General features: G+C 54.2%; 2 protein-coding genes; both read right to left on the bottom strand.

Moving 5' to 3' along the window:
* Window positions 1-1,024: 1,024 nt before the first annotated feature.
* On the bottom strand, window positions 1,025-3,757 carry CHC_T00001157001 (hypothetical protein). XM_005718421.1 is given in 2 exon segments: window positions 1,025-2,440; window positions 2,441-3,757. 1 exon segment carries the CDS (start codon window positions 3,755-3,757, stop codon window positions 2,441-2,443), a length of 1,317 nt encoding a protein of 438 aa, XP_005718478.1. The 3' UTR covers window positions 1,025-2,440.
* Window positions 3,758-14,826: 11,069 nt separating this feature from the next.
* CHC_T00001156001 (hypothetical protein) lies at window positions 14,827-15,011 on the bottom strand. XM_005718420.1 is given in 2 exon segments: window positions 14,827-14,855; window positions 14,856-15,011. The coding sequence occupies 1 exon segment, from the start codon at window positions 15,009-15,011 to the stop codon at window positions 14,856-14,858; it is 156 nt and encodes a 51-aa protein (XP_005718477.1). The 3' UTR covers window positions 14,827-14,855.
* Window positions 15,012-24,604: the final 9,593 nt, after the last annotated feature.

Below are 24,604 nucleotides of genomic sequence, written 5' to 3'. Positions count from 1 at the left end.
CACCGACCGCCGCCGCTCAAGGCGCCGCACAAGGTCGGCGGCGGCGCACCGCCGCCGCCCGCCGGCGACGTCGCCACGGCGTACAGCCTGGGTGAGACGCTCAAGGAGTCGCCCGTGCTCAACTCCACCCTGCTCAACGCCATGCGCGACTACTTTGGCGACGACGGCCGCGAGGTCCAGGACTATATGAAGCGCCGCAGGAACGCCAAGGGAGAGCCCATGTTCCGCGTCGTCGTCGTCGGCTCGGGGGAGGCCGAAATCGACGCTATGCGCATGCTCAAGGAGAGCGGCGTCATTACGGGACTGTACTACTGCCCCGATGAGGATGCTGTGTGTAATATTGCTATGAGCAAGTTTGGACGGAGCGCGACGGTTAGCGCTAATTATAGCCAGAGCGACGTCGTCAGGTTTTCGAAATGGATCGTGGCTGACGCTGTGTTTGTCGGACCGGATAGGGAAGGCTGTATTAGTAAGGAGTCGGAGACACAGTTGGCGGAGGCGGGGATTACTGTGTTTCCACATGATGTCACGGCCGCGATTGCGAACGGCACTATGAAGGCGTTGGAGTGTCTCATGCCGCTCGTGGATGATAACGAGGATGTGCCTGCGGAGCAGCTCGTGGAATGACGAATACCACAGTAGCATCGCGGCAGGTTTTGCCTTCCTAATCCTTTTTTGTTCGAATGACTTTGTCTACATCGCATTTCTTTGTGGACGAGGAGCTGCAGTGCTGAATCGTAAGGCGGAACACCGACCGCTGCAGGGCCTGTGTCGAGAAGTCGGGAGCTTGTCTAATCAACGAAACAAACTCTCGTAACATATGTCTGGCTTATTTTAGCTCTAAAAAATTGCGTCAGCGACCGTAGAGCTTTTTTCCATGGGCTGGAGCCCATTTGTTTTTCACGTCCACACTGCACTGCTCCGACTCACTTCACAAGTTGCCTCCCTCCTCCAGCCGCACCGCCCTCTCGACTGTCACCAGTCGCTCGTTTGTCAGCCAGTCTCTTAGGGAAAAAAACAAGAATTAAGAAATTAGCGGGCACACGTTTTACGTTTTGCACTTCACAGAGAGACGAAAAAGAACTCTATTCACTATCTTACATACTGAAGCTCTCGAAAGCGATCAAGCCGTCTTCAAACCTTTTAGCCAGTCTTCTTCCCACGGGGGCCACACGCGCCTGTCTCTTCCGGGCTTCTGTGACGACTTTACTCGTCACCCAGACGGCGAGCACCAGCAGCCCCGACAGGGCAAGCGTGCTTTCCAAAGCCAGTTTGGCAGCGGCGGGAAACCGTCCGGGCGGCAGACGAGACGGTGGGCGGCGCGGTACCAGGGCGGGTGGACGACGGCGCCCGATGAGCGGTTCTAAACCACGCGGCATAGGGGATAGAGGGTCTTGGGGCAGCAACAGGTAGTGGGAGAGGTTGTCGATTATTGATGTTTGGGTGGGGACGGGCGGGTGGTGGTGTTTTTGGGGCTCTTAGGACGCGTAGAGCGTCTGGAGTGGTGAGTGGAACAGGGTGTTGTTATTTATGTACTTATTGGTGAAGGCATGGAGTGGGCGTGCGTGCAGGCTGGTGGAGGGAGATTGAGGGCGGATCAGAGTGGATGCATATCTGTGCATGCTGCAAAACGAGTGGTGGATTTTCGGGAGAGAGGGCGACTTTTCGGGAGAGCAAATATTTGTCTCCAAACAGTGTCTCCAAACAGTGCTGGGAGGGCAGGATGGTACAGTCTGTAGCATCGCTGGACCACAACTGTAGCGAGGTGGTAAATGGCGTGGAAATATCTCATAGATTGCGTCCTCGGAGAGACGCAGAAGGTGGAAGCGCGGCAAATACGCTTATCATACCGCGAGAGGGGATTTGCGGAGGGTAATTGTGTGGCACCGCCTCTGTAGCTATCGCTTTGCGAAATGCACAGAGCGCGCGCTGCGGACGTCAACAACGCACGTCATGGCAAGGGCACGTCCGTGGCACGCTGGAAACCTGCGGATACTTTATATTACTTGCAGGATCCTACTCATCAATCATCTCGACTAGTCGCGTTCATCCCCGACCTTTTCGCTTTGCACAAAGAAATCGCTGGTAATTACTCAACTGAGCCTGCAGCTCATAGCATGTAAAATTCAAAAACATATCAAGGCGCAGCCGCGAGATCTCAGACAAGAGTACGTCGGCAACGTTCCCTGTTGCCAAGAGGCGAAGGTTCTAACCCCACGTTACTTTGCCAACCATCACGCTGTCAAACCCCTGCGCCTGTGGTGCAACTTACGATAAACCTATTGATGTTATCTTGCAGGTTCCCAACAGAATCCATAGCACACATTTTTTTCGCTTACAAGAGGCGTACACTTTTTCGAGGATCCACATTCCTTTACATTCCTCATTTCTCCCCAAGTCAGAATTTTAAGTTGCTTCACCAAAATGCAAGCTGCCGGTATCAGTCAGCTTTGGCGTGTTCTCCATCTTCACCCTTGTTCCCGTACAGGATAACCAATCCCAGTAAGAACACACCTATCAACATTGAGAACGACGACGCGTAGTATGGCGAGGCCATCCCGATGAACCTTTCATACTCGTTGTGCAAGTATGGTCGCACCGGCACCACCTTCATGAGCACAATCGGCGACAAACCCGGCCGGAAGTACTGAATATTGAACTTGTACACACCGATCTGGTCTGGAACGGGAATCGTCGCTGTATACGTCCCGTTTTCATTTCCAGAATAGTGCAGCCGCTCTCTCACCCATGGGTCCAACATGACAAACTCCACCTGCATATCGTCAGCAACATACGGACTCCAAACACCTTTTCCCCCATCCCACTCTTGCACATCAATGGAAAACTTGATTGTATCCTTCACCCGGAATTCGTTCGCTAGACTGCCGCTATCATCGATACTCGAATGGACCAAATTTCTCGTTCGGAGAACGCCAGCATGTCCAACCGTCCACGCTAAGAACGAAGTCAGTGCCTTCTCATGTTTCTTGCCGGCTTTATCGAAGGCGTCGTTGGAAAGCGTATCAATGCTCCCAAAATAGGACGCTCGTGATTCAGTCCTCGTCGACAGGGCAGCGGCAAGGACAGAAGCAGCGCCAGCCACTCGAGGAATCTTCGATAGCGGCCTTCGCGAATCGTCAGTAGAATAGCATGAGCCAGATCCCCACATCACTTTATCAATGAGTTCATTGTCAGTGAAAAGCGTGGCACCAGGGCCGGAGAACACAATATCACTCGCTTTGATATTTTCATCACCGAAAAGGTACTTGGATTGAACTAGGCCACCCGCGCGGATGATGGTATGGCTGCCATCGTCGAGCGATTGAAACGGCTGTTGATGATCCGTCATTTTGTTCCGTTTGTAATCAAGATCCACTCCGATACTGGAGGCGACCTTTGAGGTGTAATCTGAATACCCGTGCCCAGCAGCGACAAATAAATTATGGCCAGCATCGACGAAGCGAACAAGTGAATCCAAAGACAGCTTTCTCTCCATTTTTGTGGCCGTTGGGCAGAGAAGGACGATGGAATCATAGACGTACTCGCCATCTGCCCTTAGATCAAATGATTCAGAGTTTGCTTGTTTCACCTCGACAGTTTTCCCGATCGCTTTGAGAGAATCAACAAATCGGGAGTGTGTTTTTAGCATGACCTGATCTTCAAAAACGACGAGCACCACATTGGACTGGCCTTGAAAAGCAGCGGCAATGATCGAAGAGAAGACAGCTACTAATAGCAGACTCAAAGGCAGTCGCATCATGATGTCTGGAAAGTCGGTTCACCCTGCCGCGGCTGAGTGCAATGCCCGGGCTCCAGATTTGCTAAGGCGGTCGGTTGGTAAAACGCTGGCAGGATTTCCGCGAGAGTGCAAAATGTGGCCTGCGAGACTGTTGCGAAGCGAAGCAACCTAAGCACAGTGTTCGTCATCGACCACATTTTAATGGAAATTCTATATTTGTTGTGGAGGGATGCATGGCTGGATCCCTTCAAATTGATTGTCGACATCGAAAAATCGATAATACCGTAGTCACAGGTGTGGTCGACGCGCCATTGATCCACTGTCGCTCTCCTTCGCACGCCCTCCCGAAGTCACGATGCTCTCGAAGAGGCGCTGCATCTCAGGGTATAAACATTACTGTATCATCTCGCCAAGTTGCATTTGCAGATGCTTTGGTTGTTCATGCGTCTCTCTCTAATTAACTTTTTAAGGAAGGAAGCCTTACAGATAGTATCCAGTGAGAGAGGACAAGTTTAGGGACAGGGCTACATGCCCCTTAATCATATTCGGAACGCGCTGGGATGACTCCGTCACACAACATGCGCCAGTAGTGTACTGTACCCTTGCAGTTTACGCGTTTAGATTGAGTTGCTCAAAGCTTTCGCATCCGTCTTTTCAAGGCCTTTTTCTCGCAAGAGTGAATAATCGCGGTCCGCGCGCAGGGTGCAAGTAAGCATCCCGTTCTGAACAGTCTTGACAATTTCTTTGCATTTGAGTTGCTTCGTCGGGCGATGACGCGCATTCTTTGGCGATTTGCAAGGGCAGTTTTGTTCCGTCCTTAGGGATGGCTAAAGGCCCCACTTTTTTATTAACAATCGTATCATATGCAGGTCACTTCTCTGGCTGCAGGTCAGTAGACAGTTTTTGGTAAATACCCCGCTCCCTTGAGGCCGTCACGTACGCGTTTGCTGGTTGGTAATGAAACTCTTCCACCTCCCACAACTCTTTTTCTTACCCGAGCTTTTTCACGAGTGGAACTCTTTCTCGTTCTAATCTCAAAATGTTGCCAGTGCCTTTCGTTGCGTCGCATCTATTTCGGGGACAACTTCCTGTCTAGGCATCGCGTGACACGCAGTCCCCATCGCATCGAAAGCAGCCTGTGAATCCGTCTTCATGAATAGCATAATTGAACTGTTGTCCCTTTTTTATATGCACGCAAAGTGTACTAGTATTCCAGCTGGAAACTCCGTAGCCCTCTGTTTCGCTTCGTTCTGTTGCTATCCTCTGCACTGAGTTTATTTCACACCACGATGCAACCAGCTTCTGAATCACTATCTACACATTAGAAACTACACAAGCATGTTCCAACAGACATCACAGATCCATCTTATCGTACGTGGCCGTTACATGATACTCATCATCTGTTCGGCTTTTGACGACCGAAACTGTAGGTGGGCCCCTCGGTACCACGGGACAGTTGTAGTCTGTGTGTCTCTCCATTATCGACTGCCTATACACTCTCTCCACACTGATGCACAATCCACCTTTTCTCTCGTGAATCCAAAACGCAATCCAAATAATTAGTGCTGCAGCAAGGAGCGAAAAGTAGTACAAGATTGCCCAAACCTCTACAGTTCCTTGCTGCATGGTATTCACAGTAGTGCTGATCTCCCTTGATGTCTTCGATACGACGACGATATCATTTAGATCTCTTCCGTCTTCTACAGTGATCTGTTTAGGGCTCAGTCGTCTGCCTGACCGAGAAGCTGATTCCGATTGAGCAAGGGCTAAAACGAGTCTTCCAAATTCGTCTATCGTACAAATTCCTCGACATGAATAAAAGAACCCTTGTTGCCTCAAGAGTAAATTCTTAGAAATCACTAATGTCTCATTGGATTCTGTTCCTGCCTCTACGATGGCTTCCCCGGCATACCCTTGAAATTTCTTTTCTCGCCTCCCATACCTGAACGGTATCAATGCCTCTTGAGTTCTAATTACTCCACTCACATCATTAGGAGAGATTTCATACTCGAAAGCTCTGGCTCTGTCTGTGGCTCTGTCAATACTTCCGTTGTATACCAAATTAGACCTAATCGGAGGCACTCTCAATGAGCCCTGACTACCACATACATGGTTCCCGAATACGATTTCGTCCATCCTTGGCTCCATCTCAGTTAGTTCTAGGACGACGCTATCGCTTTGCCGCTCGTCAGACGATATTGAGCTTAATCCCAGATCAGATAGGTTGGTGTAACCAATGTGCGATAACTTGACCATATCACCCAGGCCTATTATCACTTGCTGGTGTAATCTGCTGGAATTCTTTCTTCTGCGACCTTGAACGCTGACTAGAGTTAAGCTCGCTACCAAGTCAGCCCCGGCTGTCTCCCAGGCATTGTAGCAACTAGACGTCTCGATATCGCACAATCCAACATCCTTGCTCAGAATTGCAACTGGGATGCTCGTTGAGCTCGTTGAGCTCCTTGAGCTCCTTGAGCTCCTTGAGCTCCTTGAGCGGCCAGAACGCGAGAACATAGTATACAGAGATACTATGTCCTCGGATTCGTCCCCCTCACATTTGGACCGTGTCACTTGGAGCCCTTTGTATATTTCATGTACTCCTTCTTGAGCAACACAATTATAGTTCTTGTCATTAAATGCCAGGGAGTGTAATCCGCCGTACGCACTTCTACGCGTGCTGCGGATTAGCTCGATTTTTTGTTGCGTCTTGTTCTCTAGCACTGCATACTCCAGACTTGTTATCTCTCCCGTTATATTCAAGCATGCTTCCAAGTCGTTCCCTGGCTGAAATATGTTCACCAGTTCTGGCCCACCTTCTGGCATCTTGAAATCAAGGTTCACAGACCTTACCCCCTCTTTCATCACTTCTTCAGCCCCGGATCCATACTCTAGCGGCAGATATAGCAGCCCTGCCAATACCACCACAAACAGCGTCTTAAGCCTCCACCACGATGAGTTGAGGTCGATTTCATGGTGCATACCAACAAGCCCGAGCCTCGTAGAACGCAACCTCAGCCCTGGCTTCCTTCTTACTTTCAGGCCGTAATACGCTGCGTTTGCGTAGTTGGCCGCCAGCTCCAGGACAGGCGACAATATGAAACTGACAAGAACGAATTTGACTACATTCCACATTGAAATTTCGATGTGCGTGCGCATTCTGAACGTCGGTAACGTTTCACACGGCAGTCTTGACAGGTGTAGACTGCGATTCCCCGCGTAGCGAGGGGTGAAGCTGAAGGGAAAGCACTTTCACCTTTTGCAGCCGACTCTTCTCTGTCGTAGCGACCAGAAATGGCGTGAACCGGGTACGCGTTGTATGTAATGTAACAGGAAGGGGGAACAGGAAAGCGCGTTTTGCTGTTTTTGAGGAGCAAACGACCTGATATAATCGTGTTAACGACAGGAATGAGCTCTCAAGAATCGTGGTATTCCTGCGCGCGGGCATGGTCTATATGAGTGTAGGGAACAAATATCTCTCTGGTGTGCCGCAGGAAGGGTGTTAAACACCCTTCCATTCATTAGCTAACATTAGCAGGATATGCATGTACTGGGGTGTGAGAAGGTGTATTCCACCTTTCCATCGTCCAGCGACAGTATAGAATATAGTTTACAACGGCCGGCGTTAGGTGACAATTGAATGAAGGAGAAGACTTGAATCCATGGCGAGGTAGCAATGAACCTTGTTTACCGGTGTGCTGCTCAGAAAGACTTTTCAGAACCCTTGGTAAAACTTTACATGTACAGTACTGTTGGGAATGAGGCCTGTAAGCCCGGGGCCCGGGACTGTAGACTGCACGGGAAAGGGGGCGCGCAGGGCTTCGCTCGTATCACCGTGGGCGAAAGCGGAGTGCGCAGCATTGCGCTGGGTCGACGCCGAAGGGAAAGGAGGTGCGCGGGAAAGGCCCGAGCCGGAAGGGAAGGGCCGAGGGCGCGCAGGGTGGGCCAAGGGAAGGCGGGGGGCTGGAGGAAAGTGGGGATCGGGGGAGAGTAGATAAGGGGAGGAAGAGAAAAAGAGGGGGGAGTGAGAAATCGAGTGGATCTTTCGACGGGAAGAGCTCAAGAGGACTCTTGCGCTCTCGTTGTTTGACCTCCCGCTGATACCAGCAATCAATAGGAGGTAAACGAATTTCTCGGCAAACATTCTGCCTCAGGAGGAGCCACAACAGTACTGTAAGGGTACTGTATTGCTGTGGAGAAATTGAGTACAGTACACGTGTAGCAAGATGTGCTCACCTCTTATTATTGCGCGCCATTCAAAAAGGTTGTCCGTAAAATAACGCGTTGTTTATTCCATTTGCCCACAAACTCGCTGGACGGAAAGTAAACCCGAGATTTTGAAAAATTCCACGAGTTTTGCGGACTGACCTCCAGCAAGGTACCCTTCGAAGGGTACCTGCCCGCAACAAACGCAAGTCTGGCACATCGTTGTGCCGCCCGACGGATCACGTGTAAACTTTACGTGCACGAATACTCGCTGAAGTGAATATTATATTGTAGCTCGCCACAAGGATAGAAAGGTTCTCAGTCGAGAGGGCGATGTGTTTCGTCTTCTTGACAGGCTGAGGGGGGCCGTTTGGAGAGGACCGCTTTTTAGAAGCTTCTACTTGTCTATCTTTCGCGGTTGCTTCGGCGGCATCTGTGGCAGATCCTGTCGCACTTTGATATATTGATGGACTCTGCGCAGATGAAGCGATAGGGACGTCCATGACGCATATCGATACGACCCGTGCAGTCTGAGATTCGTTTGTGCTGATGAAAAGAACGAAAGACCCACTTCGTTTTCCTTCAAGACGGCTCGATCCGGCACTGCTGTGATCAGGCGGATGTGCAACTCGTAGAAAACTCACATGCCCCCAGTTTTCGGTATGATGTGAGTTTTGCCAAAGGCGTTGTCTGAAATTTTTCGTTTAGTTAATGGGCGCCTCCTGAAACCCAAAATACACAAATTGTGTGTACACAAATCACCATTTTTGTGGGCATTAGACCTTTCTCGCATATACTCAACAATTGTGCAACAAGGAGGCTATATAAAATAATACAGCAGTGTCTACGTATACGTGTCACCACCACAGTCCATACGGGCCAATTGTTAGAAAGATAGACGTTACTGAGCGAGATAATCACTTTCCAGCACACTGGCGGCCGCTCGAGCAAAGTAATTACGAGAAGACCGTGCGACTACGGAAATGAGCCGTTACATCGCCAACGCAAAGAAACTATCGATATCACACATCTAGCACCCCAAGATACACATGATTGAGTCAAGTCCAAAGGGTAAGCCCGCAAAGTACTACATAAACGCTTCCCAAACTTTGCCAGCCCACATCCATCCCGGTCCTGCTCCTTCATGCACTTGCATACCCTTTTCTTTTTGCGTACCGTCCCCTTCTTGCACACTTGCGTCATCCCGTTATTCCCTTCCCCCTCTTGCGCTTGCCTCACCCAGCCCCTTTGATTTCCTTCACCCTCAAAACCCAAGCAATGGCGACTCCTCGGCGCACGACCGTCAGCGCCACCAATCCGTCTGAGGCTTTGCGCCTTTTGGCCGAAGTCGCAGCAGAGCGGAAGCAAGAATTACAGCAATACTCCAAGCATGTCGAGCCCTCGGCTTTTGATGAGGACGAAATAGGATTAGAAAGCCCAATAATGGACTCCTTTGTCGACAGTGATGGCCCCCAGTCAGTGCATGCCATGACAAACTTCGGTTTAGTTGAGTTTTACGACATTTATGGCCACTTGCAAGATCACATATCAAAAAACTACAACTGTGGCAGAGGAAAGCGATCAAAGTATGCTGCTAAGGATGTATTTTTTATGTCGCTTGCCGTTTGCAAGCACTCTGGACATTGGGGTTTTTTGGGAAAGCTGTTTAACATAAATGGCCCTATGTTTGAGCGTCTTGTTACTAGCTTTCGGAAGATGATGGCCGACTATGCATACGACGTCTACGTTGACGGGGCTGCAGAACAATTCAAGATGACAGAAGCTATTCGTGAAAAGGCCACTTTCAAAACATACGGCATGGCTAGTTACGCCACCGACGTAACATTTCAACAAATCAACCGTCCTGGCAGTAACATTCAGGAAAGTAAGGCCTATTTTAGTGGAAAATATAAGTTGTATGGTTTCAAAACGGAGGTTTCTATCCTGGCTAAGGGATTGTCAGTGGGTTGCTCAAGGCACTACACGGATTTGACCGCAGACAGAGATATTTTCTATCGGAATTTGGCGTGGCACAAGACCCAATTGCGCAAATCAGTTGATGAACGTAGTATTCCTGATGTGGGCCGGGCCCTGCGCCGGACAAGTACCCTAGGTACTGGGCGGTGTTGATGGACAAAGGTTACCAAGGGGCTGCAGAGAGCATCAGAGCCAATACACCTGTCAAAAGCCTCGGGGGAGCGATTTGAGTCGACACGACGAGGATACAAACAGAAAAATTGCAGGAGACAGAACTATTGTGGAAATTTATTTCGGCAGACAGTGTACGCTTTGGATGGTTGTTTCTAATAAGTTTCGTTGGTCTGAAGGAAATTATGATCCTATTTTTCTGTTTACATTGGCCATGACGAATGCGTACATTCTGAAACACCCTTTACGTGCGGATGACGGCGATCTTTATCGCCAGTTTTTGAACCGAAGAGCTGAGATTGTTGAAGCTACTGCAGAGTGTGGGAGAACGGGTACCGACAAGTGTCGGTAAACGTAACGACCCGGAGGGAGATCCCGTAGGGGTGATCAGACGATACTGAAAAGGCAGGGGATAACTCAGCTTGTACACGGGGTACACGTACCGCCACGGGTGACAGGTGGCGGCGGAATGGCCACGTGTACCGCACGTATAACGTCCCGATAGGGTACAGTAGACTAGAAGGTCCTACTGTAGGGGCATAGAAATTAGTGTAATAGGAGTGTCAGCCGGGGGAGTCCCAGCAAGCACACGTGGTGCGAGCTCTGCCTGCGAGTACAGGTGGCAGGAGTACAGCCACGTGTGCCGCTGTACGGATTACTCCCCGGTGGAGTACAGTAGAGGTACTCCATGTGGGATAACTCCTCTCCGCCCTGGGTTGGGTGAGAGGCGGACGCTATAGCGAGGGAGCACGCGGCGTGGACGCGACGCGCTAATTGAACCGATCGGAGGAGCTCGCGAAAAGGGAGTGGCTCACTGGCCGGTTACGCGCAGTTGCCCCGTGGTGCGTGAACGGGAGCGACCGGTAACGGGTTAGAAGCCAGCGCGCGCGATAGACAACCGAAACGGACGTATATAGGCGCGAAAGGGACGCGGGCGAGCTTGCCCCAGTTTACCGGTAGGGACGGGTGTCAGGTCTTAACCCCTCAGAGGGACGCCTCGGACACCTGTCCCAGTACAGTAGTACAGTACCTGCCGCCTAGTGCGTGCCGGGTACTGTACACAATTAAAAAGTTAGCGCCATAATTACTACTACCGCACGGACGCTGCTACTACGCGTGTGCACTACTGTACACGCATGTTGCTTACAGACTACCGTATGGACGACACGTGTGCTAACGCGCACACGTAACACGCGTAGACTACCGCACGGACGACACATGTGCTACTGTACACGTGCGCCACGCCACGGCCGGTTGGTCAACGCGTGCGCTCCCTACACGTGGGCACACCCGCCCACGTGTGCAGCGTGCACGGCCGCACGGTTAATAACCTCCCCGCGCGCACACCGGTCGTTATACTACACTCTACTGTAGTGATCCAAAGTAGAAGTGGATCACTACTGTACGGCCCGGCCGCCGGAGGTCGACGGACTTAGGAGCCGAGGCAGTAAGCCCCCAGAGTAAAGGGGGTAGCGACCCCCTTGGCGAGAACTGAGGAAAAAGAGGCAGATCGTCCCGTGCGGGTTATTCTTGAGAGCCGGAAGCACACGCTCCCCAGTTTGGTCGTTCCACCGCCTGGTGGAAGCGTACGCCCATTGAGCCCTATCCCCTCCGGGGTCGCAATTCCACTCGCCTGTTTACCGGAGTCATAACCGCCGCCCTCAAAGAGAGGTTGGTGGTGTTGTAATTTTACTCCTGCCGTGGACACTCCCTCCGTGACGGGGTAAAAACCGAACCGGAGGGATCCATATTATTACACAGAGAAAAGAAAGCGTACGCAGGAGCGCTATAGGGCCCGTGGCAGAGCGCGCCTAACTCAACGACTGGCCACAAGATCCATAGTTGGGAGAGAGCTAGGGGCAGGGGTAATGGAGGCTTCAAGTTTTGACGATTAGATAGTGTGCAATTGCGCAATATTTGTAGAAATCTGCAGATAGACGTAGATGTGGCGCAACATGCCAATAGGGGGGTTGCTGCGCAGTTACAGAGGTATGGCACAACTATCAGTAAACAATCAAGAGACTGTGTGGTTACGCATTGACAGCTCAGAAAACGGCATTTTACCGTGTTACGAAGATGCTTAGTAACTGCTGTCAAGACCTATTAGAGACTTTACGAAACAAAAGTGGTGACTCCAAAATCACTATATTGTACACGTCGCAGGACAGCTGTACCGAATAGTGACTTTTGCGTCTAGTCCCGTTCTCACGAATCGCTATTGAAATTAGAATAGCAATTCTAAGAAGGAGACGATTTGGAGGGTACCGAAAATCTTCCCGCTACGTCTCAAGAGTGCGCGCCAAAATTCCATACAAGCAAACGCCAACTCCATCTGGTGCATACATGGGCAGCTGAAAGCCGCCTTCAAACCCCTAATCCTCCAAAATCCTTTCTCCGTCCTCCGTCTTCAAACTTTCGCTGCGTCTCTATTCCCTTATGTCAAAATCTCCCCCACCAAATAATGATGCACACAAGACGCCGTCTCTCCAGACACCTTCATCTCCGTCACCCCTACCATCAACTCCCTCCAACGCATTAACATCCCCTACCCTAGAAGCGGCATGCGACGACCAGCCCGTTACTGTAGGTGGACAACGTCAAACCGCAACCCCTCTATTACCACCACAGGAAAAGGTAAAGTGTTTGCGCCGGTTCCGCCTCACCACGCAACTCGACATAGCTCTGTTGAAGTCCATCCCGCTGCTGGGGGGTATCTGGCGCCATGGGGAAAGCACCAGAAGCTGTTCCACAAGGCTTTCGACGTCTTTCTCACGTCCTTGGAGTTCAAATCTAGCGGTCTGAAACCGCCGCCGAGCTGGAAAACCATTTCCGATAGGGTCCGCAAAATTATTGCGGACCAAAAGGCGGACGTGTCCAAATCGCTGGCTTCCTCCGGCACGACAGAAGTGTACGGAGAAAGGGAGCAGCTCTTGGATGATGTGATCCACGAAATGAGGGAGAAGAGTGAAACGGAACGGGATATGGAGGACAAGAATACAGCCGATGACAAACGTATTTTACAAGCAGGAGAAGATATTAGGGAAACGGCAGTCAAGCGACAGCGACGGCGAAAGAAGGCTCTTTCTCCACGGTCCATGGCCGACAACCAGTCGGATGAGGAGTTAGAGTTGATCCAAAAGGATATGGAATTGCGGAAGGCAGCAGACGCGGCACAATGCCTTCTTCAGAAGGAGCGCTTATCGTTAGAGCAGAAGAGGGGGATTCGCGATGCAGAACACCAAGTTTGGATAGAGTCGATCGAGGCAAGGCGGGTTGACGTTGACGAAAAACGCACAGCTCTAGAAGAAAGGCGTTTCGAGGCAGAAGAAAAAGGTAGGAAGAAGAAGAAAGAGTCTGATAAGCTTGAACTGGACGAGCGCAAAGCATTGATTGGGGTTCTTGGGGGTATGGCTCGAAAACTGGCCAAAACGACTCCGCGCCGTCTCTGTTCGCTTTGTAGCGCCACTCACCTCTCTCTGAAGCCTTCTGAACCACTTAATAGCCCCATTTTCGCGTCAATGTCGCCCAACTTATTCTACACGGACTCAGGATATATCATCTCAACACGAATAAAACAAAATGGCGGAGGCGATGTTTTTCGTCTCTACGCGGGTTACTGTCCTACCTCTACACGACCTCTACACGACGGGTACATGAGGGCGTCGGCGCTTTCTCTCTAAGTGTCATCATGCTGTTTGCATTTTCCATCCTCATGCGCGTCACAAAAAAAGCGAAACGATGCGCGTACGCCAAGTACATTTCGAGTGTGACCGTGGCGGACGGGCGGGTGCGAGTACGACGGAGGCGACGTGTAATACCTTGTGGCCGTGGGGGCCGCGAACGAAGTGGAGATGTGGCGCACGGCGCACGGGGTCGCGCGACGCGGAGGACGAAGTGCCACGGTTTGTGGTAGCGAGAGGGCAGGCGGGGTTGGGTAGGGTTTTCCGCGAGAGGGGGAGCCGAGCTTGTAGTCCGGGGCACGCATGCTGGAGCGGAGGGCGAAGATGCCCGGAGGGTGACGGGGGGTGGGGGGAGAGGGGGGATTGAAGTAGTGCGGGGGAGTGAGTGTCGGTAAGACGTGATTCCCAGGCGCAGGGGAGAAGGATTGCATGGAGGGCGAGATGATTGGGGAGGGGAGAGAGACGAGGCGACAGCAATGAGGAAAGCAGGATGCCGAGCGGAAACGGCCAACCGCGGCGCGACAGGTCGGTGTAGACGCGAATTGGACGCTGCACGCAACGTCATCTGTCGCCCTACAATGGGCGACTCCGAAAAACATAAAAACACATTTTGTGTATGCGCAAATCCGCCGATTTTGATTGAGTCGGAGGTGTTTGTGCATACACAAACCGCCGATTTGCTCTTCGTTCCCCTCCCGATGTAATTGTTTGTGCACAGACACAAACGCACATCCGCACCCACCTATACCACCCTATATCATACCATGTGCTCAAATATTTCTCTGCGATCTGTCCGATCAACCCATCCCACCCCTGGGCAACCTCATTCCTATTTCGATCTGGCCTCCCTTCACACTTTCCCTCCGTCGTATCAGCCGCTGTCCAACCCCGCAGCCCAACGTCTATATGGCTCATGTTGCCGACTCCGACGAGGAGCCGGCACCCGATATTTGTCCCCAAGCCGGCGGCTCCTTCGTCAGTATCATAGGATAGGGCGTGAAGGGGGTACCGCAATCCGTCCGCCGGCGTGCTGACACCTCACTCAGGGTGAATTGGCATTAAATGTGTCTTACACAAATTTTTGTTCACATGCATTTCCGTGCCAAGGCACAAAATACGACACACATACACAAGGAAATTTTGTGTGTACACAATTTATGTTTTTCGGAGTCGCCCAATATGCTAAAATGCAATCCCTCTCTTCTCCCGCCCCCTCCCCCCCTTTCGCGGCAGTCCCGCATCCGGTCCGGACCCGTGAGGTCTCTCTACGCCTTCCACGCCCCGCTCCCTCCCCCGCCACTTACCCCAAACTTGGCCACCGGGGCGTACATGTGTTACACAACGCACGCGTTTACCCCGAAAAAAGACGCGTTGAACACCATTCAAAGTGCCTGAAAACGACCTCATTCGTGCCCTTCCGCGCGAGCCGGCGGGTTCCAAAGAAGGCGACCTCGCGGCCGCGCGCGGTCTGGCCCGGAGACGCGACTATCGGCGAGCAGCTGTCCGCTGGCGGCCTGGACGGCGCTGTCCGCTGGCGGTCTGGAAGGCAGCGTAAACGGAGAGCCCCTCGCCGCTGGGGGCGACGAAGTCCAAGTCGATATAGTCCGCGTCGGGCCGGATGATCTCGACGACAATGTTGGGCAGGCTTGCGCGGAAGCTGATGCAGTCGTCGCTGCGGGCGGTGCGCCTGCGCACGACGCAGAGGCCGCGCGACACGTCGTACGCGCGCACGGGGACTAGAAGGCACGGGCCGTCCAGGTGGCGGATCGTGCGGGGTGCGGCGCGGCGGGGGCGTGCAAGAGCGCGGCGCGCCGCAAGAAGCGCGGGAAGCGCGACGGCAGACGCAGGCCGCGCGCGCGTGACTGTCAGAGGTGGGGATTGTAGCGCGCGGGACATGGCTGGCGTGAAGCGGCGGTGGTGGAGAAGACGAGGGGTGCCATGGGGAGCGGTATCTTGCCTGGAAGCCCGTAGCGACCGAATATTTGTGCCGCTTATGTCCATTACACGCCCCGAAGCTTCGCGCAACCAGCGGCGCACATCTGCCAGCGTATCCTCGCCCTATTATGTTGTACTCGTATACGTCTCCCTGGCTGCTTGAAGCTTGGAGCGTCACTTGGGAACACCCCTCTACTCCTCCAACAACCTCCTGCATATCGTGAAACCCCCTCCCTTCCCTCCTACATCTACTCCTTTCCCAGTTCTCCCCTCCGACCCGGACTCCAGCCCTCCCCTTCCGCCGGCCACCATGCTAGCAGCCTCCCCTCGAGATGTCCTCCGCCAAGTACCCCGTGCCCCATGCCCTTCTGCCTGGCTGCGTAACCGCCCTGGACCTCCACTGCGCTCGTCTGCCTCCGGCGTGTGCATGGCCATCCACTCTCTCCGCAAAGCGCGCCGCACCGCACCGTGCTGCGCTCCGCGCGCGCCATGGCGCGCGGCCGTGGCCTGCAGGCCACGCCATTTTGACGCAGACAAGTGGCGTCTCATGCTGTCGCACTGGCAAACCCACCTGCAGACCACGCAGCGTCAAGTCGGCGCAGAGGTCGACGAGTTCATCCAGTCACCGCTCCTGCTCTGCTCTTCGCCCCCATCCGCATGGCCGCCACGCTGGCCGTGCCGCTGGTCATCCCGCTCTGCTTCATGCTCACCTTCCTGCTCGCCATGTTTGTCGTCTTCATCGTCCTGTGGTACACCAGCTGCCTCCTCCTGTTCGCCACGGAGGTCACCATGCGCCCGACGTGTTACAAGCGGTGCCTGCTGTCGAAGGACCTGCCGCCGTACTGGAAGGGCTTTATGCACGACCCGCTAGTCGACCTGGGCTTCGAGTTCGACGATGTCGAGGTCCCGTTCGGCGGCGACGGCCTGCTCCGCGACTGGCCCGTGCACGCAGCCCGTTCCCTCTCCATTTCTTCATCATGATTTCCGTCGTGAGGGTCAGGATTGGCAAAGCTCATATTCAGCGAGTGACGGGGCCTGGCATTCAAACCATGTACCGATCTGTCCCTTGTGCCCGAGGCAAGTTTTGAAGTTGACAAGTAGAGCTGCCGATATATACATCAGCGCTATAGGTGCTTCCCTACATTTCAGCCTCCATTTCATATCTTGAGAAGTAAAGTAAAGCTTGATCTCCTCATAATTCCATTCCACTGCTTCCCGCACCGCGCTCATACATGCATTGTATAAGTGCTCCTCGTCTGTTGCCGACAAATTTGGAAATCCAACTTGTAACCACGATCGCAGGGCATACGTCGCGTCCCCATAAATGCAGTACTGCTTCCCATTTATGAGAGGGGTGTCAGACAAGAATCCCTCCATCCCACTCAGTCTATATAGAGTCATGTCGTGACGTCGCCCTTCCACCGACCCGTAAAGATGATATACAAGGCCGTCGGGGGCCGTTATCGTCTGATACAATAGACAGTGAAAGCGCTTATGTCCTGAGTACACACTTCTTTGGTTGACAGCAGGCCCACCTGGTCTACACATCTGGACTTTTGTCCCATCTATAAACCCAACGCAATTATCAAGGGGTGCACCTCTCGCCTCGATAACGGCTGCATACTGTACGGCCCTCTCTTGAAGAAGGTCTGACCTAAAAGTGGTAAGTAGATGGCTCCGTTTGGTATACAAACTTTCAATAGCTTCCCAGAAAATCTCACTCAGGGCGGATGAGTGCATTCCAAATTTCAATTCTAGATCGACCCACCTACATGGATACGCTAGTCTTCGGAGTAAACTGCAAGTCGCTGTTACGGCACTACATTTATAACTAGACCTGCTGGTCCTTCCTGTATTCCATCGTATAGCGTCTGAGATCTGCGGTATTTCTTTCAGACGGAAGCGAAAGTCCTGAAGACATCGAAGGTTGGAGAACGTGTTTACATTGAAGGTCATACTGCTTATCGCTACGGTTCGGCGCATTAGTTTCATAAGGTCCACGCGCAGACGACGTTTTTGGCTTGCAAAGTACATAGGTAACAGACCTACCCAAAGACTACATAGAGAGTAGCGGAGTCGTTTACTGGAGCGACGTACCTTGCGCTGCATAACCCTTTTTGTGTAGGACTGCTGGCGCATTCTGGGGATGACGGTTAGGAAGACGGGGCTGAAAATGCCGCTTGCTTGGCAAGGTATGAGACTCGGACGCTCGTATTGAGTACGAGGCATAGCGGTGCTGCAAAGTGACCATTTTTTGTCAATTCGTAAACCACAACCGCGCACAAAAAATCACTAAATTGTGATGAACATTTCTCGTCTCGGGATTAGTCACAATTTAGTGATTTCTTGGTTTCGTAAAGTCTCTATTCACTGTAATTTGTGTATGCACAAATGACAAAACTGGTATAGGCTCGACCCCGCGATTTCATTAAATCATGTTTTTGCGCGCAATTGCGCGCAAAAACTGCCAGATAAAGCTGCAAAATGAAAAAATCACCACTTCGGCCTTCTTCAGGCGACCCACCGATAATTGCGATCAACCATCGAAATCGAGATCCCTCATGCCTTCCTAGGGTCCCTGTAGCCCATCTCCATGCAGTGTCTTCCATTGTCTAAAGTCGTTTCTTCATGAAGAATCATGAAGTTTCTCAGTTTCTGCATGAATAAACAAGCAAAAAGCAAAAATGAAAAAACAACCCGAAATCGCGGGCTCGACCACGGACGAGGCAAATGTGCAACATACAAAAATCGCATTTTTAGCGGGAGTGAGAGCGACAAAGCAGTGTAGCATCCTCCGCCAACAAGCGCATCTCTGTCTTTCGCGTTCCCGCCTCCAACATCCTCTATCCTCCAGCTCCCATCCTCCAGCTCCCATCCTCCAGCCCCCATTCTCCAGCTCCCATTCTCCAGCTCCCGCCAGCATGCCCACGGGCGCGAGGGCGTCATGTCCGGCACGTGCGGTGTGAAGCACGACGCGTCATCGGCGATTGGGGGCAGCGGCAGGATGCACGGCACGACGTCGACAGACTTGAGCCAGTACGCCGCGCGCGACGCGCGGTCGTAATCTACGGCCATCGTGTGCAGCGGCGGTTTGGCCAGCAGCAGCTCTGGCGGCACGTGCACGTCCACCACGCACACACAATCGCCGCTGGACACGGCACACGCGAGCAGTGTCGAGCCATTGACGACGACGCGCGCGTGCGCCTGTCGGGCGTGTCGAGCAGTGGTGGGGCCGACGGCGGGAAGGCGGGTGGATCGCGCGGCGCGGTCTTGGAGACGTGTACGAGGCGCAGAGGCATGCGCTCCATGGGGAATGGACTCGCGGCCTTAAGGAAGAAGTGCATGGTGACGACGGGGACGGAGACGGCGACGTCCTTGTGGCGGCCCAAGACGTAGGCGGCGACGGAGTCCTCTGCAACGTCTCACTCGACGCCGCCGCGGGCGTGGACCTCGGTAAAGCCCTTGCCGAAGTGCACAGGGACGCCCGGGACGAAGGCGCCGGTGGCAGGGCACCAGCAGGACACGAGGAAGGTGGTGAGCGAAGAGATGGCGGCGGCCTAAAGCGCGTGCTGGGCTGGGGCGATGCCGAGATGACGGTGCGCGAGCGAGGCCCACATGTCAGTGGTTGGTGCACAACTGGGAGAAGAGGGTGGTTTGGGCGGGGGGTCATGCGGTCGAGAATATGAAGGAGGACATCGTGCGGAAGGTGAGGGAGCGCCTGGTATTACTTCCTTGGCGGAGAAGCAACAGCAGCAGCGCAGATGAGGGCGGCATGCCTGCTCAGGGATATCCCGATTGGTTTCCGGTCTCGTCTGCAGAGCCCTTCGATGCCATTGAGTAGGAGCAAAATTACGGTCAGGTATCCACGGATCACCATGTAACGACCTACGCCGCGCGATGCCTGCGCGCCTGCTCTTGGAAACGATTGCACGCTGTACACGTGGACAAGAGGACGGCGTGGTAGTAGTACAGTACATTATCTGCCGTCGGCGCGCAGGCAGGCGAACCGGAAGAGCCAGTCATCCGCTTCTCTAAGAGAGAAGCGATTCCCCGTGCAGCCCGCTCGGAGGTTCGACGCACTACCTAGGCCGATCCCGTCGGCTAGGAATTTCAGGAGAAGTACCGCCATCGGTCCCGCCGAGCGAAGAGCTCGCCGGCCCTTCGGCGCCACCTGCATTAGACTCGGCCACTGCGGCCGCAATTAGCGATATCGTCGCACAAAAGATCAACGAAGCCCTCGCCAACAGGGCTAATGCTAACCCGTTTCCAGTCCTCCCGGGCTCGGCGCCTGCTCTCGACACCCGCGCCGCTGAGACCGACACAACCGCCGTCGAGAATCCTGGTGCGGCTGGCCCTCCGACAGCCGATCTCGCCGCCCAAGCCGCTGCACGAGCTGTCAAGGCCGCCGCGACACTCACCGGAGCTGAGGACCGAGATCAGGGCCCCCCCGAGGACCCAGACGACGAAGACGCGGACTCGGACGATCCGAACGAGGCCCTATACGGCCCCCAAGCCTTCACTCCGAAGTGGTACGAGGCCCGCCGGGGTTCCGTCATCCGTCCGCGCTTCGAAGTCCCCGCGCGATTCGAGCCGAGCTACCCGGTCGGCTTTGAGCCGGAGAGCGTCGCGCACTTCAAGACATTTTGCGCGCCCGGAACTAGCGCCGGGAGAACTGAGGAGGCCGCCGGCCTCTACGCGTCCGCTGCGTACCTCACCTACGCCTCCAACACACTCACCCAGGCTGCTGAGGACCTCATCGAGTCCGTCGAGAAGATCTCCGAAGACACCGACCCCGAGGCAGTCCGCAAAATCCGCCAGGCAATCGTATCTGTATCCGACGCCCAGCTCTGCACCTTTGGAGTATACGAATTGGCCGCGTCCCGCCACGAGGTACTCGCCGGCAAACAAGGGGCCACCGGGGTCGCTGATCCGGAGGTTCTGTCAGCGTACATTGACGCCCCCGCCGCGTACAGTTCCGCAGGCCGCCAGGCCTTCCGTCGTCAGCAGGTGCAGGCAATCAAGTACGCCACCCAGCTCGCCGGCCGGCACAGGCGGAGGAATCCGGCGGAAGCTGTTCAGCAGTTCCGGCAACCGGACGCCACCCTCAGAGGTAATCACCCCCGCAGTCGCGGCGGCGGAGGAAAGGGAACTGGGAGAGGCGGCAGCCGGGGACGAGGACGCAAATAGGAATGGTCCCACCTTCCGTGGGTGTGGGCCTGGCATGGAGGGCTTGGAAGGAAGTCAGCACGAGCGACTGGTTGGTGAGACAGTTGCGATTCGGACTGCAGCTCCCATGGGTACGAGAGGTCCCTTACCAGAGGCCGAGAGATACCCGATGGACGTGGGAGAGCGCGAGTTCGCTTCGAAGGAGATAGCGAGGTGGCTCGCTCTCGGTTTCGCCCGGCGGGCAACCCCGGAGGAGGGCCGCGACCGGAGGCGCAAAGGGCAGCTATTTCCGGGTTTCGTGACGGAGTCGGCAGGCAAGAAGAGGTTGTTGATCGACTACAAGAGGGCGAACGAGTGCATGGAGTCGAGAACGTTCCGTATGGACCAGCTGTCAGACTTGGCGGCAGTGCTGCGTCCCGGGGACTGTCTCTTCAAGGGCGACGTAAAAGACGCCTACTACCACCTCCGACTGAGGCGCGTGGATCGGGAGCGCTTGGCGTTCCTGATGGGGGACGACGTATTCGTCCCGCTCTGTATGAACTGCGGCCTCGCCGTCGCACCATGGTTCTACACAAAGGCGATGAAGCCCGTCGTATCCTTCGTACGCTCGCTGGGACACCGCCTTTTCTCGTATCTCGACGACTTCTTCGTCGCCGCAAAGTCGTCGAGGGGCTCCGCCACCGGAAGAAAGGACACCGAGCAACTGGGTTCGCTCATGCGGGCGCTGTTCCGCGAACTAGGACTACGGCTGCATCCCGACAAATGCTTCTTCAGGGGGGAGCAGCGGTTGGAGGTACTCGGAATCGTTGTGGATACGTGCGCGCAGAAGTTCATGCTGTCCCCCGCCAAGCTCGCGAAGGTGGAGCTCGGCGCCCGACGCGTCCTTCGATACGCATCCTCGCATCGCCGCTGCGTTCGCGCTCGCATGCTGCGCAGGTTCGCAGGACTAGCGAATTTCGTCTCGGCGGCCGTGGTGGACTCTCGACTCCGACTCCGGGAACTGTTCACGGCCCTCAGCGCCTCGGAAAAGCAGAGATTCCTACCGGGGACAGCAGGGGTGGCCGACAAAGGGGTTATCATACCTCCCTCAGAAATTTTGCTCCGCAGGCCAGTCCGTGGGGCTCCTTGCAGAGAGCACCGATTTTCCCCCTCCAGGGGTCCACCTCGCGATCCGCGCCTCTCGCACGCCGCCATCCGCGACCTTCACTGGTGGGCGAGCTTGAGTCACAACGTACACGTGGGGAGGCACCTCTGGCCCGCCCCCGAAGTGTGCGTCTTCACGGACGCGAGTATGGCAGGTTGGGGAGCAGCATGCCCTAGCAACCCTACTGTAGGCGTTCGTAGGGCACCCGCAGTGTGATCGGGGGACTAGGGGTGCAATCGTAGTATTTACCTAGTATTTACGTAGTGTGTATGTAACAGTAGGTACAGCATGGCGGAAATCTGGTTCAACCGTGCAGTGCTGTCGTATCACATGCGGAGTGCCACCGCAGTAGCATCCCCCCGCCGTTTCTTGTGCGGAGTGCCACCGGAGTGGCCTTCCCTCATCTCGTCATAGCTCGTCGAATTTCGCAAGTCGGGTGCCGTTATTCTTCGTCTGCAAGAAGCCCATTGGCTGGTGGACCGTGATCCGAAGAGCGCCGTCAGCTGGATGGCCGTCAGCTAATACTACTTCGCGTGCGGCAAGACCGAGGTCGCGCGCTGGTTTCTGCACGAGGCTACTACGCTGGACGCAGGCTTGGCACCAGCGTGCGTCGCCGTGGGACATGCGTGCGGCCTCGACCTCGATGTTTCACCAAGCCGCGACGCGCCATCGTGTGCCGCACGCTCTCCATCCTCTTCTTCTGCTGCCTGCTCTACTCTAGCGTCCTTTCCCCCCGCGCGCACCATGCAACACCCCCCCGCCCCCGCAACCTCACCGCCGCCCTATCCCTTACCGGCCACCACCCGGCCACGATTCCCCACACGTGCGTGGTCACCCCCCGTCCAAACACCGTCCAAGTCGCCATCACGCACGGCGGCGTCGGCAACCAGCTCTACTTTCTTCTCGAGGCCCTCGTTCTCGCGTGCCTAGCCCACCTCGACCTCCTCCTCCCCTCCCTCCCCAGCCGACAGTTTAGCAAAACTACCAACGTCACCTTTGACCGTCGAGCTGTCTGGAAAGGCGATTCAATCTGGTCCATATTTGGGAGCAGCATATTCCTTCGCGCGACCACTGCCTGTCACATCCTCAAATCCTGCGCCAGTCGAAAGGCTCTGGTTCATGACCATCGAGTGAACAAGGACGTACTGCGTCTTATTGAAGAGAAAGCAGACGAGGTTTCGAAACGGAACCCAGATATGTTGGAAGGCTTCTTCTGGGAGATTCTACACAAGGGCGTTATTGGGAAGCCAATAGCGGCGAATTACGGTGTTGACGTAGAGGCTGAAGGGGCATACAAGGGCGAGTCGTATGCAGAATGGTACAGCATGGATGACACCGGTCGTCTGGTTAAAAAGAGAAACGCCCTGCTCCGGGAGGCAAGACGGAGGCCTTTAATGCTGAAGCTACTGTGACTAGCGCCCCAGCCAAAACCGAAGACATCATCGATGATGATGAGAGAAAGCAATCGAATGCTGTACTGGAAAGCCCTCTGCACAGCGGTGCCAGAAACGAAAGCGAAAAGTAGAAACCTCTTTTGCCGACTTTCCCGGCCCCAAGCATGCAAGCGCCATGTCGGCAATCTCAACATGGAAGGTCTTTTACGTCACATGCCATGTATGCCGGGAGTGAACCACTCGATGTTCTACGTCGGTCACATGTGTACGCCATTTTGTTGGCACACCGAGGATGCCTTTTTGAATTCAGTTTCATACATTCATCGCAGAAGCGCTGACCCAATACCCCGACGGTGAGAAATTTTGCGGCGGAAGTTTTGCCACTGTAGCGTTTTTTACTACGACTGAAGTGTAATGTTCGAAGGAGTGCGCGTTTGTCAGAATGTGACGACCTTGAATGACAAAGGCCGAAGACGTTGATTGTCGCTGCGGTGTCATGCCGCAGAGTAACTCGTAGTTTGGGTCGCAATGAGTACAAAACACATTAAGAACGCAATCCAAAACGTCCTCATAGCCGTGTGCGGGACGTGAATCCGGCAGATGCGGCTCTAATATTTCTGAGGATGAGGATGCTTGACCTGGAGGCCGGTGCACACATGCGCGGAGCGATCGCGAAGATACCGTTGCCCTTCTACGGTGGGGGCGGCTGAAGAGAGGGGACAGGGGGTATGGCCAGCATAAAAGCAGCGCTCAATGCAAGCAGTCTTTTGGGAGAGAGGAAGTTGTTACAAGGACTGCAAAGACCAGAGTGTCGATTGCGTCTCAAAAAGTTCCCTCTTACAGAAATTCGATACCGCGAAGAACCTTTGTGCTGGATGTTGGCTCCTTTTCCTTGTGGGAGCTCTGTACTCCTTAGGTGTGTTCAATGAATCTGTGGAAGAAACGGCGACGACAGAGCCCCTTGATCTAGTGAAAAACAAACGACCCAAACGAAACAGCACACCACTTCTTCTCTAAAGTACTGCATCCCGCTCCTGGCAGAGCGTTGCCCATCGTCGCCTCCAAAACATCCCGCCGTGCTCAGTCCGAACCCCCGCATGGGCATCCTCCTCACCACCACAGCGGGCACCATCTATCTCTTCTCTATGTACCACCTCAAGCACCAAGCCCCAGACGATCTAGACATCATGGTACT

Source organism: Chondrus crispus, genomic scaffold (genome assembly GCF_000350225.1).
Source record: "Chondrus crispus Stackhouse genomic scaffold, scaffold_404, whole genome shotgun sequence".
Lineage (NCBI taxonomy): Eukaryota > Rhodophyta > Florideophyceae > Gigartinales > Gigartinaceae > Chondrus > Chondrus crispus.
Note: the sequence above shows the minus strand (reverse complement) of the source record. Positions and strands in the feature narration are given on the sequence as shown.

Bases quoted from the DNA above. Each gene is read 5' to 3' on its own strand.
- CHC_T00001157001 (XM_005718421.1), bottom strand. From the start codon at position 3,757: ATGCGACTGCCTTTGAGTCTGCTATTAGTAGCTGTCTTCTCTTCGATC.
- CHC_T00001156001 (XM_005718420.1), bottom strand. From the start codon at position 15,011: ATGCGGGACTGCCGCGAAAGGGGGGGAGGGGGCGGGAGAAGAGAGGGA.